Below are 16,952 nucleotides of genomic sequence, written 5' to 3'. Positions count from 1 at the left end.
GTTGTACCAGAATCATTAGTCTGATTGTTTGCTTTATCAGTCATCTTTTACCACTCTGTCCTTGCTCCATTTTCTTCTCATCTTTTGTCTTTAGGAATAAAACTACCAAGCTGTAGCAGTAAGGTGTAGTCTTCCTGTTTGCCCTTTACACTAAACACACACCCGGATGGCCTGACTTTCAGAGGTTATTTCAAACAGACCTGGGGGTGCTTAACACCTCTGAAAAATGCCACTAGTCTGTTTCTCCTTTTATGCCAGAGGACTGGAGATAAACATTCAATTAAGCTTAGTTGTCGCTGTCATTCTCCCTTTCAATTATTTAACCTTCATAGGCAGCATTAAACATGCAAATAGCATGGTAAGAAGAGAGTTATAGCTCCTTTCAAAGCTTTCCCTGTGCAGCTGCATTAGTCTCACCTCTAGAAGTAGAGAATTAATATCTCAGCAATGTGTAGTTTAATTTCTCCCATCCCTGACTACATATTGCACAGTGAAACTGTAAACATTGTAACTGTAGTATTACAGATAGACTTAATAGGCCTCTCTGTACTCTAAGAAGCAGGAGCAGAATTCTTTAGCAAGCCTTTTGTTACAGCAGATTAAGTTCTGCAATAGATCTCACACAGCGTAAACTACATAACACAAGGAATAACAGATTGACTGTACATTCAAAATAAGCTGCATATGGTACAGTTAGAGTTCTGGGTGGCAGGGGCTGCTCAGCATTGTGGAACAAGCACAAAGCACTGGACATTTCTGATAAAATAGTTTAATGTTGACACAGTGCAGTGTTTAAGTTTAAAAAGTCAACATCCTATTAAGATGTATGGGGCAGTTCATACCTCACAGCTATTGTATTAAGTTGTCTGCAATAATGACTGCCTGAATCTATTAATTTACATTCATTTCACCTATAGAAGGATTTCTTCAAACAGCAGAGTGGGATTTTGTAAGTAGAAATTTAGAACAGGAATGTGCCGTAGAATACAGCAGGCTTTAATTAGAACTGAAGAAACATGTTAAGGCTGAAACAGATTGTCCACAAAGAGGACCGCAGTCTAATCAAACAGGATTAGTTTCTCCTCAGCACTGGAGGCCAGTGAAGTATAATGGGGAATTAGCATGGCAGAACATCCTCTACTATTTAAGGCATTTCCCATTACAGCATTGTTACAAAGTCATGAGTTTATTTGTCCATGTACAATATCTATTCACTCCACCGTAGAAAGAAAGAAAAAGCTAGTTTTACTTGTTCATTGAACAGTTACTCTCCCCAGGAAAGTAAAATATTGCAACAATGCACTATTTCTGTAACTATAGCACCTAGGAGCCCTACTCATGGATCAGGACAGCGTCACCCTTGCTGCTGTACAGACAACAAACAGATGATCCTTGCCCCAAAGAGCTTACTATCTGAAACCTGCTCTACACTGAAAAGTTAGCTAGGTTGAGCTAGGTCACGTTAGGGTACTATTGTTAGGTTGACCTCCTGCACCTCCCCCCCGCCCGGTCCCCGTGTACATGCAGAAGAATTCCTCCATTGACTTAATCCACCTCTAAGAGGTGGTAGCTAACTACATACCAAGTGAAACCCCCTTCTGTCAATGTAGGAAGCATCTATGGCTCTACAGCTTTAGAGTAGACATGGCCTAAGACAGTGGTTTTCAACCTGTGATCTGCAGACCTCTGGGGGTCCCCAGACTATGTTAAGATTTTCAAAGGGGTCCGCACCTCCATTAAAAATTTAGGGATCTGTAAATAAATTTTAAAAAAGGTTAAAAACCACTGGCCTAAGAGAAAGGGGATTTAGACTTACTCCGGAGATCAGATCAAACCTGTTTGATTTACACATGAGCTATAGAATATAATCAGATTCTGCTGAATTTCAGCTTTCAAAAAACAAAAATTAAAAAATTCTAGCCTTATCCGTGGCAAAGATAGTGCTGAATACCTGAACAAAACATAACTGACAGAGGCTTCTCTTACAAGTTAACAACAACGAAACAGTGGGTGAGTGTGTCGATACCCTTGCTCCCGCTTGCTGATTCTGAAACATGGCACTTTTTATAAACATCAACTATTTATTTAATCTTAGCAGACAGGAGGTAGGACTAAAGCCCATGGGAGGTAACTGGAGTTACTGCAGAGATAGAGGGGACAAGAGACAAAGAGGGAGGGGAAATGGAGAAGGGGGGAGAGAATTGGTCCCACAGTTAGGTATTTTTTCAAGACTAATGCTGAATGCAACAGTTAAGAGGCTGAACAAATAACTGAAAAATGAAGTTACAATATTAAGATCATACCCTTGTCCAAAGATCAAGGGTAGTCTATTCGCATCAAAAGGAGATCAACTATGTATTACTGGTAGTGTAGCCTAGACCTTAAAATAGTATTTGGTCATCTACACTGCTTGAACAACTCCCAAGAAATTCCCTTATTCCTACACTAGTGAAGTAGTATTCAGTAACTTTGGACCTTTAACAAAAATAAGGACTTCTGAAGTATTTGCTATTTAAAAGAACAATTTGCTCTGAGAGTAAATTGCTCTGACTACAGCTCTTATAGAAGAGGAAATAAAATTAAAATCTGCTAGCATGAACAAATAGGTTGTTTGCAGTGTTATTGTAGCTGTGTTAGTCCTTGAACAGGAGACAGACAAGGTAGGTCAGGAAATTATTAGACAAACTTCTGCTGGTGAAAGGTACAAGCTTTTAAGCTACACCAAGCTGAAGAAGAGCTTGGTGTAGCTTGAAAGCTTGTACCTTCCATCAGCAGAAGTTGGTCCAATAAAAGATATTACTGCACCTATCTGGTCTCAAACAAATAGGTTGACATGCAAAATACATATACAAAAATCTCACATTTACATCAAACACCTAGTTTTCGACTTCACCTTTAGTTACCAATTCTGTTACTATTGAAAAGTGCTATGATATATTGGAATATCAGTTCCTGTGATGGTTGTGGAGCATATACAATTATACATCTTAAAAATGCAGTAAGTAATTTACAAGATTTGAATTTAGCACTAGTTTAGGAGATATTAAGTTCTCCTATTTCAGTCTGAGTACCTCAAAACATAGCTGTTGCTATTCTAGGTTATTGCCAAGTATTTGGCCTAACCAGTGTGGATACTTCAAAAGACTTCCTATGATCATTAACCAAAAAACTCCACATGATTTATTATGTGATGGCTGCTGATCCAGACCATTCTAGTATCATGGAGTGGGCTATTTTCCAGCAGTCCCAGACTCCCTTCTCTCATTTAGAAGTTTGCATTTTCCCTACATAGCTCAGATTTGAGAAAAATCAAACAAACCACTAACTGAAAAAGCATGAGGTACTAGGGTTGCTGAGATGAGCAACTCAGGCCAGAACCAATACTGATTGTAGTCTTTTGCTCAGGGCATGGGGGAAAAAAATCACTTATCAATGGAATTAAAATGAGCATGTACGTACTTTCCCCTCTATGCCTGATACAAAATTTCAGGCATAATTTCCCAACATACTGGAGGCTTTAAAACATAAGTATGCCTTCTGTGGAGGGGGAGTGAAAAGGGAAGCTCCTTTCATCTTCCCAGGTATAGAGAGAAGCTTCTACCCCCACAGCCAGGGAGGAAGAAGAGTCCTCTCACTCTCTCACACATACTAAATAAATAAAAAAATTCACAACAAGAGAAAGAACCCATTCAAGACTCAACAGGAAGACATCTGGATCAAGGCCAACCTCCTGTGAACATTTCCTCTACATGAAGAGATGATACCAGGGTTTCAGCCCCCACTAAGAACATTGTGTAATGGCTGATCTTGAATAACATCACATGGTAGCATATTTTGAATCACTCTCAGGAACGTAAAATCTTAGTTTCCAACCGCTGGTTTTTAAACTATATATTGCTCAGGAAGAACCACAGTACAAGCTGTATTACACCTCCAAGAGAAGGAGTGCTGCAAGAATGAGGTATTTGTTTTGAAGTCACAGAAGGAGGAAACAGTTTCTTGCTCCTCAAAAATCCAGTCCACTTCACCAGTCTGAGCTATATTTCAGCAAAATATATTTTCACGCATATAACAAAGTGGCAAATTAGCTTTCTCTGACATTTTTCAGGGTGGTGGTGATTTCAAACCACTTTGTTCACCACAATGAAGAAACCTGCAACGATACACAAATGGCTCTATATTCTATGATGGCATATTAATTGCTTGACTTGATTCCTGCAAACCCTAGCTTTAGGCCAACTGTCCTTGATGCATAGCCCTGCTTGTCAGCCATGTTGATCTGTTGGTTCAGTTCTTCCAGCCTCTTAATCAGTACCTCTAGGCGCACATGGACCCCCACAAGTTGTTCTTTCAGCTAGAAGGAAAAAAAAAAAATTAAGGGTAGGTAAAGAACAGTTATATACCCTACAGTAACTGTGGTTCTTTGAGATGTGTTGTCCAGATTCCACTGTTGGTGCGCCTGTGCCAAAGATCAAATTATTTTCAACAGCAGTGTTTTTTGTAGCTGTGCCTACACCCTGAGTGCCCTCTCGCCCCTACAGCAGAGGGCATAAATGGGAGAGCAGCCTCAACCACCCTTCACTAATAAGAATCCTATAACAACAGGCAAGGCATGGAATCTCCTGTGTTACTGTAAGGTAAATAATAGGGCTGTCAATTAATCACAGTTAACTAATGCGATTAACTCAAAAAAATTAATTGTGATTAATCAGTTTTAATCACACTGTTAAACAATAGAATACCAACTGAAATGTATTAAATATTTTTGGATGTTTTTCTACATTTTCAAATATATTGATTTCAATTACAACACAGTATACAAAGTAGACAGGTCCTCACTCATGTCTTGGGGAGTGCTTGGAGCTGTCTGATATCTGTCATAGTTTGGAATCTCTGCTGAGGGAGGTATGCGCCTACAAGTGTGAAATCTAATCACTTCCATGATCAACTCTATCCTTTGAGTTGGTGCTAGTGTGGATTGGTCTCTGACCTTGAGGCCCAGCGAGATGAAGATTTAAAAGACACATGAACAGAGCTGATCACTTGCTATGGGGATTTCCCTCAAATGAGCCAGTTTAAGTAGAGGTATACCTGGATTGTTTGCCTTCTCAGATGAGCTGCCACCATAGTAAGAACTTTGAAGACTAATGGGGCGGTGGAGAGGCCAAAGGGTAGGACCCTGTATTGTTAATGAGATGGTCCTATGAATCTCAGCTACTTTCTGTGAGTTGAATAAATCTAAGTGTGAAAATAGGCATCCTGAAGTTGAAAACTACAGACCATTGGATCCAAAGAGGGTATTATAGAATCTAGGGCAAGCATGTGGAACATGAAATGATGGATGAAAGCATTAAAACATCAAAGACAGGGAAATAGAGACCCATCCTCTTCTTTACTTCCTAACCTCAATGGGAATAAAAGCTCTTACCACAGAAATCTGGGGGCATTTCCTCCACTGCTCCCAGTCATATGAGAGACTTGTTGAAGCAGGAGGTAGACTCCCGCATGGGAAGGGGTTCCCGAAGAGAGACTAGGAGGATTAGGAGGGCATAGGAGCAGTTTAAAATTGGAAGTGATATCCATTGATGATTATCTTAAGGGCCAATCAGTCTGAGGTTATTCTAACCCAGGCTTCTTGGAAGGCAGCTGCCAGGCAGGGGTGAAAAAAGAAGGATCTGAAGGTGGTCTAGACAACCCCTTGACAGTGTTGCCAATTTGATTCCTGTCTGATGCCCTAGACTGTGAGGCAGCTGAAGAAGAGGCAGCGGTTTGCCTCAGGTGAAGTCTCTGCCTCTTTCTTGGGGCACTGAAAATCTGAGAATAATATTGTGATAGACAAATGACCATAGAACAGCTGATGCTTCCGTTGCTCTCTTTCAGGCTGTATGTTCCAGTCCCCAGGATTGCAGGATCACTCTCAAGTCTTTCTGGGTGGGAAGTGCTCATCTGTGCCACTGTTAAATAGCTAGTTTCCCTCAAATGGGAGGTCCTTAGTGGTAACTTGGACTTCCCTCAGGATCCCAGCTGCTTGCAGCCAAGAGGACCTTCTTATTGTAACAGCAGTGGGCATGGTTCTTGCTGCCATATCAGATATATCTAGTGCTGTTTAAAGTACCAGGCTGCCTATAAGCGGACCTTCTGCCATTAGAGATTTTGAATTCTCTTGGGTCTCCTTCAAGAATTTATTGAGAAAGTTGGAAAGCTGATCCCAAATCAAAGAATCATATTTTGAGTAGCATCTGGTAATTTGCTATTCTCATCTGGAAGCTCAACAAGTAGACTTTTCTGCCAGAGATCTAGTTTTTTGGGGTCCGTCTCTTGAGGGGTAGATTTCAGCTGGCCTTGATGTTTAGATTTACTTGAAATGCCTATACCATCAGATTGCCTAAAGTAGGATGCTGATAATCAAATCCCATGGCTGATAACTGGTACCCTCCTATCAGTTTTCTTGGAGGTAAGTGGAACTGAGGCATGTGTATGCCAAATTATCTTGGCTGTTTCAAGCAGTCCAGCACTTATTTTAACCCATCTCCTTGAAGATGAAGTTTGCAGGATATCATGGTATCCAGCATCTCCACCATTCATCTCATCAGGTCTTGGAAGACTTTTAGCTCATCCAATGAGGCAACAGATAGAGAATTAACTGCTTCATCTGGAGGAGCACAAGGATACGGCATAAGGTGATTGTTCAGGAGCGTGGTTGTCTCCATTATATTCTTCCTCAACTTTCATGAATTGTGGCTAGGACAGGTACTTGTGCAGGTTGGAGTTGTTTCTTTGGTGATAGAGCTCTGGCATTGTAGACTGCGAAGGATTCTGACTTCCTAGAATATGGTTTCCCAGCTGAAGGGGACAAGTATGGCCAGACCTGGTAAGAGCAGTGGGACGGATGGCACGTGGGTGGATACCAATGGAGTGCTCCCTCCCCAATGACTTCCTGACACCCTTCAGAAATTAATCCCTAGACTCCCAGCCCAATTCCCACTGTGCTACTCACAAGGGGTGGAAGGGGATGCTCAGGGGAGGAGGCCTGGTGTATTACATTGAGTAAGACAAAAAGGAGTGAACCTTTGGGTGAGAAGTTGAGGATTTGGTGATCACCTTTTCAAGTCTCTCAATAAGAGGTGACTCCACAGCACCAAGAGACCTTGTTTTAGGCCCAGCACTGAAGAGGCCAGTACCGCATGTAGGGCACTTGGTGCTGACAGGCCCTTATGCTGAAAAGGAACCATCAGTCCGATTTCAATATGGAGGTACTGAAGCAGGACTCTGATTTCAAGCTCTTAATAGAAGTAGTCTTAGGAAAGGATCTCTGTCTCCTGCTTGGAAAGGGAGTGGTACCTGCCCTGATCCCAGGAGCGGCTCTCCTTGAAGCCTCTTTTTGGAAGTAGATGTGAATGTGGTGGACAAACAGAACTTAGAAGGTGGCCCAGGAGCTCAGAGTGGTGTCTTGGCTCACTGGGCCTCTGGAGACCTGTGACTGACCTAATTGGTGAAGTTATGCCAGGGGTCTGCTGATCCAGTGAGGCTTACATCAGCTTTTCCAGGAGGAAGAGCTTAAGCCTTGCCTCCCTCGCCTGCTGAAGCACATTTAGAAAAGGAGTGGAATACAGAGCAGCACTCCGAGATGTATCCCCTGCTAAGCAAATTAGACACCTAGAATATCCATTAATAATGGGCATTGCTGCATCACAAGAGGGACACGTTTTGAACCCTGGTGATTTGATGTCAGGCATTTTAAGGTATTGCATGGGGGTATATTTTTAAAATAAACCCAGTGGGTAAAAGTAACCTACAGAATAAGTAAAAAGCAACAGAGGGTCCTGTGGATTTCCATTACTTGCATCTGAAGAAGTGAGGTTCTTACCCACAAAAGCTTATGCTCCCAATACTTCTGTTAGTCTCAAAGGTGCCACAGGACCCCCTGTTGCTTTTTACAGATTCAGACTAACACGGCTACCCCTCTGATACAGAATAAGTAGTAACTACTGAAATGCTAAAGCTAAAGCCGCATAGGATGCGGACACTAAAGGGGTTCTGACTTGCAGCCACAGGTGATAAGAAGGAACTGAGTGATGGTTGAGGCTTCTCCACCCTTTATGTCCCCAACTACAGAGGGCAATAAGACATCCAGGATATAGGTGCAGTCAAAGGATTCTTTTCAAAAGCAGTGTCTGATCTCACACAAGTGAACACCCCCAACGAAATCTGTGTGGACAATTATTTGAAGGAGAACCTGAGTTACCATCAGGTTACCACTGTAAACAGAGTCCTGCACATGTCATTATTTTATGAATGGCAAACATTCCATAAAGAGCTCAATCCTATGATCATTCTAGCAACATCCCATGTAAGCAAACCTTTCAAAAATATCGTTTGCACTTCTGATCAAATGCTACCATTATTTGAGCAAAACACTGATTGATTTCAATGGCAGTTTTGCTTGAACGAGGGCTGCAACAATTGACTCTTTAAAGTGTTTAGTGAACATGAAAAACAGAATGCTCCCTATTCAGGTCACAGAGGGTACATCTACACAGCAACTAGACACCTGCGTCTGGCGCGGGCCAACCAACTCTGGCTCATGGGGCTCAGGCTGTTTTGCTGCTGTGTAGACTTCCAGGCTCAGGCTGCAGCCTGAGCTCTGGGACCCTCACACCTCACATGGTCTTAGAGCTTAGACTCCAGCCCAAGCCTGGAAGTCTACACAGCAATGAAACAGCCCTGCAGCCCAAACCCAAGTCGACTGGCCCGGGCCAGCTGCAGGGGTATATAGTTGCTGTGTAGATGTACCCAGAAAGGCCTGAAGATGACTTGCAGGAGGAGAGAAGTCTTCAGAAAACATATCAGGCCCAATTTCATATTCAGACCAGAAAACAGACAAAAACAAAAGCAGAAGTGGTTTACAACTTAGGAGGAATAAATGTTGAAGAAAAAGGGATATTCAAACTAACATAGGCCTAAAATATAGGTACTGTAAAAGCAGTTACAGGGTTTAAATAGAAGAGTCCCCATGAAACTGAAAGACAGTAGAACCAAATTTTAGAGTAGCAGCATTCTTCTACATTTAGCACAGCCCAAACGTTGAAATATGAGAACATAGAAGTCAATTAGATAAGACTGTGACTAATTGTTGTCCATCCTAAGTTTGATGCAGAAGGTAAATGTCAGTGGTGAAGAATAAATTGAAGAAAAATGAATTTCAATAACAGGATGTTGACACAAACAAGAACTATCGGTTAAATTAAACCTGCTTGTGTTCCTTTAATCCCCTTTAAAGATAAGTTGCTGTCCTGTGTCAGAAAAACATGCACATCCATTTGTTCATGGGATTATTAAGCATGACTGTTTTAATAGTTTAGTGTATTTGCAGTGGTGCTGAAAACTTAATTTGCATTTCACCCCTGTTTTAACACACACAAAATCACAAAGAAACTTTACTTTTCCCAGATGTTCCTTTAGGCTCAAAGCAGGAAAGTTCATCTCAGAGACCTCTATCATGGTTTTAGTTTTTAAGAGATAACTGAAAAACAAAAGTAAAAAAAGAGAGAATAGTAATAAAAACCAGAGAAACATTCATTGTATAAAAAGGTAGTTTATGCAGAAACTAATGCAGGTGCCAACCTGTGACCAAAAATAGTCAATGTAATCATTAATTAATATTAACATAGAATAATAAAGCTTTCATTTTCCTCAATTGTTTACTCTCTTTCACCAACTACAATTTATAGCTGCCACAGATAGACCCTCAGTCTAAAAAGATCACTTTTGCTCTACAACCAGCATGCTATTATAACAATTAGTAAGTTTGACTCAATTCTAGTTAAGTGATACACAATTGTGATATATTTCTGTATTGTGAGGAACAAAACTTAGTGTTTATGACTAAGCTAGCTAGAAACAGTCTTCAAGCAATACATATGTATTAGCTGAGATGTATTAATCTGGAAAGTTGCACTCTCTCTACTTCTATTACCCTTGCAGTAGAAAGCAAGGGCGAAATAATTTCTCCAAGTTAAGAATTTACATAGATGCTGCAGGTGGAGAGTGCACAACAGTGGCTACATTCTAATGGTGGTATAAGACAGAGTAATATAATGTACATTAATCAATACATTATAAAAAACTTAGCCAGTGTCATTCTAAACAAAAGGATTGTAATGATACTGGAATATTTGTAGAAGACAAGTTTAATGTGCCTTCTTATAAGCTTCTCAGCACTACATTAAAAAAATGTAGAGTAGACTGGTAGCTGAGGATTTTGCTATTTAAGGACAAAGTAAGGACTTCCACAGGAAGCATTTTTATTACTAGAATTCACACAGCTTTTGATTGATCTGCATTTACTACCAGAAAGAGAAACTATGAACAAGCAGTTCAGGATTTGCTTTGATATTATCAGTTCTCACTGGCAGCAGAAAATATCACCAACCTGCATTTGCCATTCTGGTTTTATACAAATCAAAATATTATTCCTTATATTGGTATTCTTCCCTTCCCATGAAGAGCTCTACTCTGGACTTAATTTCTAACTCGTCATTCTCTGTCATATTGGTGTGTACTAACCAGAGAATATTGTCCTTGAAAAGACAAAAGAGGCCTCGCAGATGAACCAGGGCAGCGAAGGCAGAATAGAGGCTGAAGCCCACCATTAATCCACACGAATGACAGTACAATGCATAGTAAGCACTGAAAAGAGAGAGAAAAGATTTCAGTAGAGCAGAGGTTTCCAAACTGTAGTCCAAACACTGCTTACTGGTGCCATCAGGACATAACAATAAATGTAGTATTACTTCTCCATATAAGCAAGCACTATAATAGGCGTCCCATAACCTCTGTGACAAAGTACTGGGGTAGGTTGTCCACAAGATAGTCTTTGTATTAAAGGAGTTACCCACTCAAAAGTTTGGAAAACCCCAGAAGCTGAGGTTAAAATCTGAAAACTGAAATCTAACTTAAAAGGTCAGTTCAGGATACCCCGCTGCTACTGAAACACATCTGTGAATTTTAAAGAGAAAATAATTTCAGACAGACTTAAAAATTAAAACAAAAAAAGAGAGATGCACAGAGGAAACTGAGGAATGTGAACCCATAACATCATCAACTCATTAGCTATACAACCATTAAGTTTTCCTTTTTGTCCTGTCCCTCCTACCCCACTAGAGTAGAAAAGCTAAAAACGGCCACAAGGGTGGTTTGGGATACACAAATACAGTACGTAATGTAACAGGTAAGAATTACAAGCTGTGCAAGATGCCTATGAAAAATTCACTTCCCCATGGGGAGCAGAAAGTAAGTACCATCACCTTCCGCAGAATACAAACTTGCCTTTAAAAAAAAGTTTCTAATCCTTATAATTGTGACAAACCTTCCAAATATGAATCAAGCACAATTACAGATACAGGGCTGCCTCCTCAAATTTTCAGGCTGCTCAAGCAGCTGCAGCTACTCAACTTTGAAAGTAGCAACCCCTGATTCAAACTCAGTTTCTTATTTTCTTCTATGAAGTCCAATAAAAACACTGTAAACCATGCTTGACTCTAGTAGCCACTTCCCTTTCTGCAGAGTTTTGATTAACTCAAATTATTTCCCTCCCATTAGATTCATAATAGGTAAAGAAAAAGCATTATTATATCTAGGTGAATCCGCTTCTACTGATTGTTTAATTCATTACCAGCAAAACTTGTTCACTTTCACTATTAAAGAATATAAAAAGACTTTCCATCTTAACAGGTATATAAACCGTTATTTTTGGATAGAGGTTGCTTCCTTTTTTGATTTACTCAAATGTCTCCCCCTCCCCCCGGCCGCATCTCAAGAGTAAATAGAGCAAAAACTTAGTCTATATTCACACCCCCAAATAAAACTATCAATTTACAAAGGCTTTCTCAGTTGAAAAAGCAGTGGACAGGTCCAAAACTGAACTAGATTATTTGTCAATTATATGAGACACCTCTAAGAGGGAGCTGGAGGGATTTTAGAAACTTATTTTCTTCTGGCACAGACACATTTCTAAAATTCAGAAGCAACACATTAATGCCTTTCTGCTCTGCTTTGTGACCATCTCAAATTGAGAACTAATACCAAAAGCAAAAAGCAACATCTGAGGTACCTACCATCCTAGAAGAGGTCCTTCAATACCGACCATTAAAGAATCGTCCAAAACAACATCATTTGTGACTTCTGAGAAGATAAACCCATAGATGGTGAATGATCAGTGGCGTATGACTAATATTTTTATTTGTCCCCAACACTAAGGTTCTGAACTTTCTATCTTTAGGCTTGGAAGGATTCATTTTTGTTCTATATTTATTTTAATGGAAAGACACAATTCAATCCTAGTAGCTTTTTTTAAAATTTGTGTTGACTTAAATGTTTGCATTCATAGAAAATTAAAATCCTCCAATGCTGTTATTCAGACTATGCGACTGAATCCCAGCTTCAAATATATTTTGTAATATTTAATTTGTGTAAGCATAATAGAATACTGACTTCTTGCTGGAGCCAGCCACTAGCACAAAAACGGGTCTATTTAAAGACTCTTGCAATTCCACTTTACTCTAGTGGGACTATCCTGTAGTGGAGCACTAGGAAAAGGGAAAGGACAGCTCGCAGCTGGCAGACAGTGGGGCAGATCTCAGTGGGAAAGAAATTAACAGTCGCTGGGCAGTGGCAATGTGCGGGGAAGGAAGCAGTTTTACAGCCACATATGTCCCGACTGAGTTTATAGGACTGTTGATTCACTTGCAAACTGAGTAGAGCTGAGAGAGAGTTACTGTTTTAATGTCACTTCAGAGCAGAACCGAAACTGACGCCACATTTTATGAAGTCTCCCAACATTTCGTGCTTTCCGAGCACGCATTAGGGCCCGCAGAAAACAAGGCGCTGCAAGACCTGCTCACTCGGGCAGGGATAACCCACTGGTTACGCTGCTCTCCACGGAGGGGATGCTAGGCCCGCAGTTAGGTCACTGAGGACCACAACCGCAGCAGCCGCATCCCTCTCCGCAGACTCACGTCAGCGCCCGTGCCAGGTAGCCCTGCTCTGCCCAGCCCACGGGGCTGACCAGGGGCTCCCACAGGCAACCAGGCCAAGGGAGCGCTAGTGAATCCAGGCCCAGGCTCCGTCCAGTCGCAGCCCCGCTGCTCAGGCAGAGTCTGGCGCTCCAGGGACTCACTGAAGCAGACGAGGACCTGCAAGCAACGGTCCTCCTGGGCGCAGAGATGCAGCGAGTCGCCCAGCACCGCGCGGCAGCCCCTGCAGTGGAAGAGGGCGCACTCCTCCAGCCGGAGCCCTCGGCGCAGCAGCGTCCCGCCATCCAGGCTGCTTGGCTCCCGCTGGGGCTCCGCGCCACGCGGCATGCCCGCGTCCTCCTGCGATGGGCGGCCCCAGCTCCGCAGAACAGGGCCAGGCCGCTCGAAGGTGATGACGCCATCAACCTGAGGCTCCTGGAACAACTGCTGGATACATCTCCGCACGGCCATCTTCTTCTCTCGCGGTGCCTGACCTCCCGCTCCCGCTCCCGCCCGGATTCGAATCCAACGCCCGCCCCCTTGCTATTCCAATTGGAGTACTACCTATAAATCTGCGCTCCGATTGGACGGAATACAAGCAATCACTTCACCGGGTGCTCGCAACAGGGAAATAATTTCCTCCGGCCATTGGATGATGGGGGATACCAATCATTCTCCTTCCCAATCAGCTAGCGATAATTTGGGCTAGGGAGGGGCTTTAATTTGATAGACTGTTTACATGTGCCTATCGTGTTTAAACAAAACAAATCCTATTCCCCAGGATGCCATTGGTTATCGGTGTGTCTCACGGTCCATCTGCTGGTAGGTTGTTCAGCCAATGACAGGGCGCGAAGGGTGAATTCGAATGGTGGGGGGTGGGACGAAGTAGTTTGGCGTCAGTTGAGCGCGAGATTCGAAGCACGGGCACGGCGGTTACCGCGGGCCGCGCTCACAGACCGGTCGCTGCCATAGTCCTGCCGCCATGGAGCCGCCCTCGCTACCGCAGCTGGAGTCGCTCAAATACAGCGAGCTACAGCAGGTGGCCAAGGCCGCCGGCCTCCGGGCCAATCTGAAGGTGAGGAGGTGGTGTCCCGGCCGGGGAGAGTCCCTCAGCCGCTGGGAAGGGAGATGGGGCAGAATGGCACAGGGGATCGGGGCAGCCGGCTTCGGGACCGGGCCAGGGTCTGCTCCCTGAGCGGGGGCTGATACTGCCGAGCAAAGGTGTGAGCGGACCTGGGTTAAGGGTGGCGGAGCGGGCGCGGCTGACGCCTGGGTCCCTGTCCTAGCAGCGCTCCAGTTCTCTGTGCGGCTGCCAGCGAGCGCGGTGGAGAGCCGTGGGGACGCAGGGTGCACGGGTCACCGCTATGTGTGGAGGCGACCAACTTACAGTCTGATCCCTATCAAACGTGGGTTTACAGGGCGCAGAGGTGGGACCACAGCCCCTAAGCTTCCATGTGAACTTCTAGGACATACGAATGGCCATGCGGGGTTAGACCAACAGACCACCTAGCCGAATATCCTGTCTTCTGACCGTGGCTAATGCCAGGTGCTTCAGAGGGAATGAGCAGAACAGGCAATTCTCAAGTGATCTTCCCCTGGCTGGGCCAACTAGGCAGAGGCTAAGGACAACCAGTGCATGGGATTGTCTCCCTGCCCATCTTGGCTAATAACCATTGATGGACCTATCCTCCATGAATTTATCTAATTTTTTAACCCAGTTATACTTTTGGCCTTCACAACATCCCCTGCTGCAAGTTCCACAGGTTGACTGCTTTGTGTGAAGTAGTACTTCCTTATATTACTGTTAAATGTGGTGCCTGTAAAAGTGGTGCCTGTTAATTTAATCGGCTGACCACTGGTTCTTTCATTATGTGAATGGATAAATAACACTTTGTCAAAGGAAAACGCAGTCCTCACTCTTAGGTTGGTTGTAACATGTCAGAGACAGTTTATTCTCAAGCAATTGCAAGGGGGAGAGTGCGCATGGACAGGGATTCCCCCTTCCTAGGCAGGTCTCGTCCAGATAAACAATTAGGGCAAGCATTTATAGCTTTTGTTACATACAATAACGATCAACAACCGTGTCTGCTTTATACATATTCCTTCCTGATATCTTACTTTTATCTACTACCGGTAGTTCTTGCTATAGTCTGCATTCCAGTCTTATCTAACACAAGGTCAAAACAGCATCTCTTACAGTTTTTCCCACTCGCTCAGGCCCTACCTTGAAGTCTTGTGTTATTAGAGTTAGCCTGACTCTTGCTCTATTCTGATTTGAAAACTCAGATGTCTACATCCAAATTCCCTTTATCCACTTCCACAACTTCCTTATTTGATTTCTCCATCCCATTCATAAATCTCTATCACAGCCTTCCTTAGTCATCTCTTTTCCAAGCTGAAAAGTCTTTTTAATCTCCCCTCATATGGAAGGCGTTCCACATCCTTAATCATTTTGTTGTCCTTTTCTGTACCTTTTCCATTTCTAATATGTGTGGTTTTGTTTTGATTTGTTTGTTTGTTTGTTTTTGTTTTTTTGGGGGGGGGGGGCGTTGAGATGGGACAACCAGAACTGTCCGCAGTATTCAAGGTATGGGCATACCATGGATTTATACAGTGGCATGATATTTGCTTATTGCCTATCCATTTCCTAATGGTTCCTAACATTCTGTTAGTTTTTTTGACTGCTGCTGCACATTGATTAGATGGTTTTCAGGGAACTATCCATAATAACTCCAAGAGCTCTTTCTTGAGCGGTAACAGTTAATTTAAATTTGTTAGTCTCTAAGGTGCCACAAGTACTCCTGTTCTTTTTGCGGATACAGACTAACACGGCTGTTACTCTGAAGCCAATTAATTTAGACCCCATCATTTTGTATATTTAGTTGGGATTATATTTTCCGATATGAATTGCTTTGCAATTATCAACATTGAATTTCATATGACATTTTGTTGCCCAGTCACCCAGTTTTATGAGAGCCCTTTGTAACTCTTTGCCATCTGCTTTGGACTTAGCTCTCTTGAGTAATTTTTTATCATCTGCAAACTTTGCCACCTCCCTATTTACCCCTTTTTCCAGATCATTCATGAATATGTTAAACAGCACTGGTCCCAGTACAGATCCTTGGGAAACACCACTATTTACTTCTATCCATTCAGAAAACTGACCTCTTTTTTTCCTGCCTTTTAACCAGTCACTGATCCAGGAGAGGAGCTTCCATCTTATTCCCTGACTGCTTAGTTTGCTTAAGAGCCTTTGGTGTGGGATCTTGTCAAAGGCTTTCTAAAAGTCCAAGTACACTATATTCATTGGATTCTCTTTGTCCGCATGTTTGTTGACTCCCCTCAAAGAATTCTGTGCTCTGCTATTTCTGATTCCTCCCACCCCCTACATGTCAGTAACTTGCAACACAAGCCAGATGCTTTCTGGTTATAAAGAAGGTGCTGTCAAAGGCACAAAGGGATAGCTCAGTGGTTTGAGCATTGGCCTGCTAAACCCAGGATTATGAGTTCAATCCTTGAGGGGGCCATTTGGGGATTTAGTTGGGGATTAGTCCTGCTTTGAGTAGGGGATTGGACTAGATGACCTCCTGAGGTCCCTGATATCCTATGATTAATCTGGAGGGAAGCGTTTCTTCTCACCTGTCTGCTGTCATGTGATAGATAACATCAGGCACATGCAGCATGTGTTGGTTTTTTGCCTTTGATAGTGACCCTTGGTGGTGGTGGTAAGCTTATCCAAAAATCACACATTATCATCACTAGCTGACTTCCATGGAAAACATCACTGGAGGAACTACTGTGCACAGAACTTGGCAGCTATCGGGGAGCAGCTCAAAGCTGTAGACTAGGGGAAGCATCAGTGTACCTAGGGCTTAGAGACACAAGGAGAGGGGATGTGGACCATCATGGTTACAGGGCTAGCTGCACCTCTGTCCCCCT

General features: G+C 42.8%; 2 protein-coding genes across 2 annotated transcripts in view; one reads left to right on the top strand and one right to left on the bottom strand.

The window, feature by feature from the left end:
• Nucleotides 1–980: 980 nt before the first annotated feature.
• On the bottom strand, nt 981–13,539 carry OIP5 (Opa interacting protein 5). Its single transcript, XM_005284735.4, has 5 exons — nt 13,178–13,539; nt 12,117–12,183; nt 10,567–10,689; nt 9,442–9,523; nt 981–4,354 (listed from the first exon to the last, which is right to left on the bottom strand). Exons 1-5 carry the CDS (start codon nt 13,482–13,484, stop codon nt 4,196–4,198), a joined length of 738 nt encoding a protein of 245 aa, XP_005284792.2. The 5' UTR covers nt 13,485–13,539; the 3' UTR covers nt 981–4,195.
• Nucleotides 13,540–13,871: 332 nt separating this feature from the next.
• Nucleotides 13,872–16,952, top strand: part of NUSAP1 (nucleolar and spindle associated protein 1) — a 30,887-nt gene continuing 27,806 nt past the window's right edge. The window contains exon 1 of the mRNA XM_005284695.4: nt 13,872–14,088. Within this exon, the coding sequence (XP_005284752.1) occupies nt 13,996–14,088 (93 nt within the window). The 5' untranslated portion in view covers nt 13,872–13,995. The remainder of the gene's footprint in view (nt 14,089–16,952) is intronic.

The sequence above is a fragment of the Chrysemys picta genome, chromosome 4 (genome assembly GCF_011386835.1).
Source record: "Chrysemys picta bellii isolate R12L10 chromosome 4, ASM1138683v2, whole genome shotgun sequence".
In the NCBI taxonomy this organism is placed as follows: Eukaryota; Metazoa; Chordata; order Testudines; family Emydidae; genus Chrysemys; species Chrysemys picta.
The sequence above is the reverse complement of the archived record's forward strand: the minus strand, read 5'-3'. Positions and strand labels throughout refer to the sequence as shown.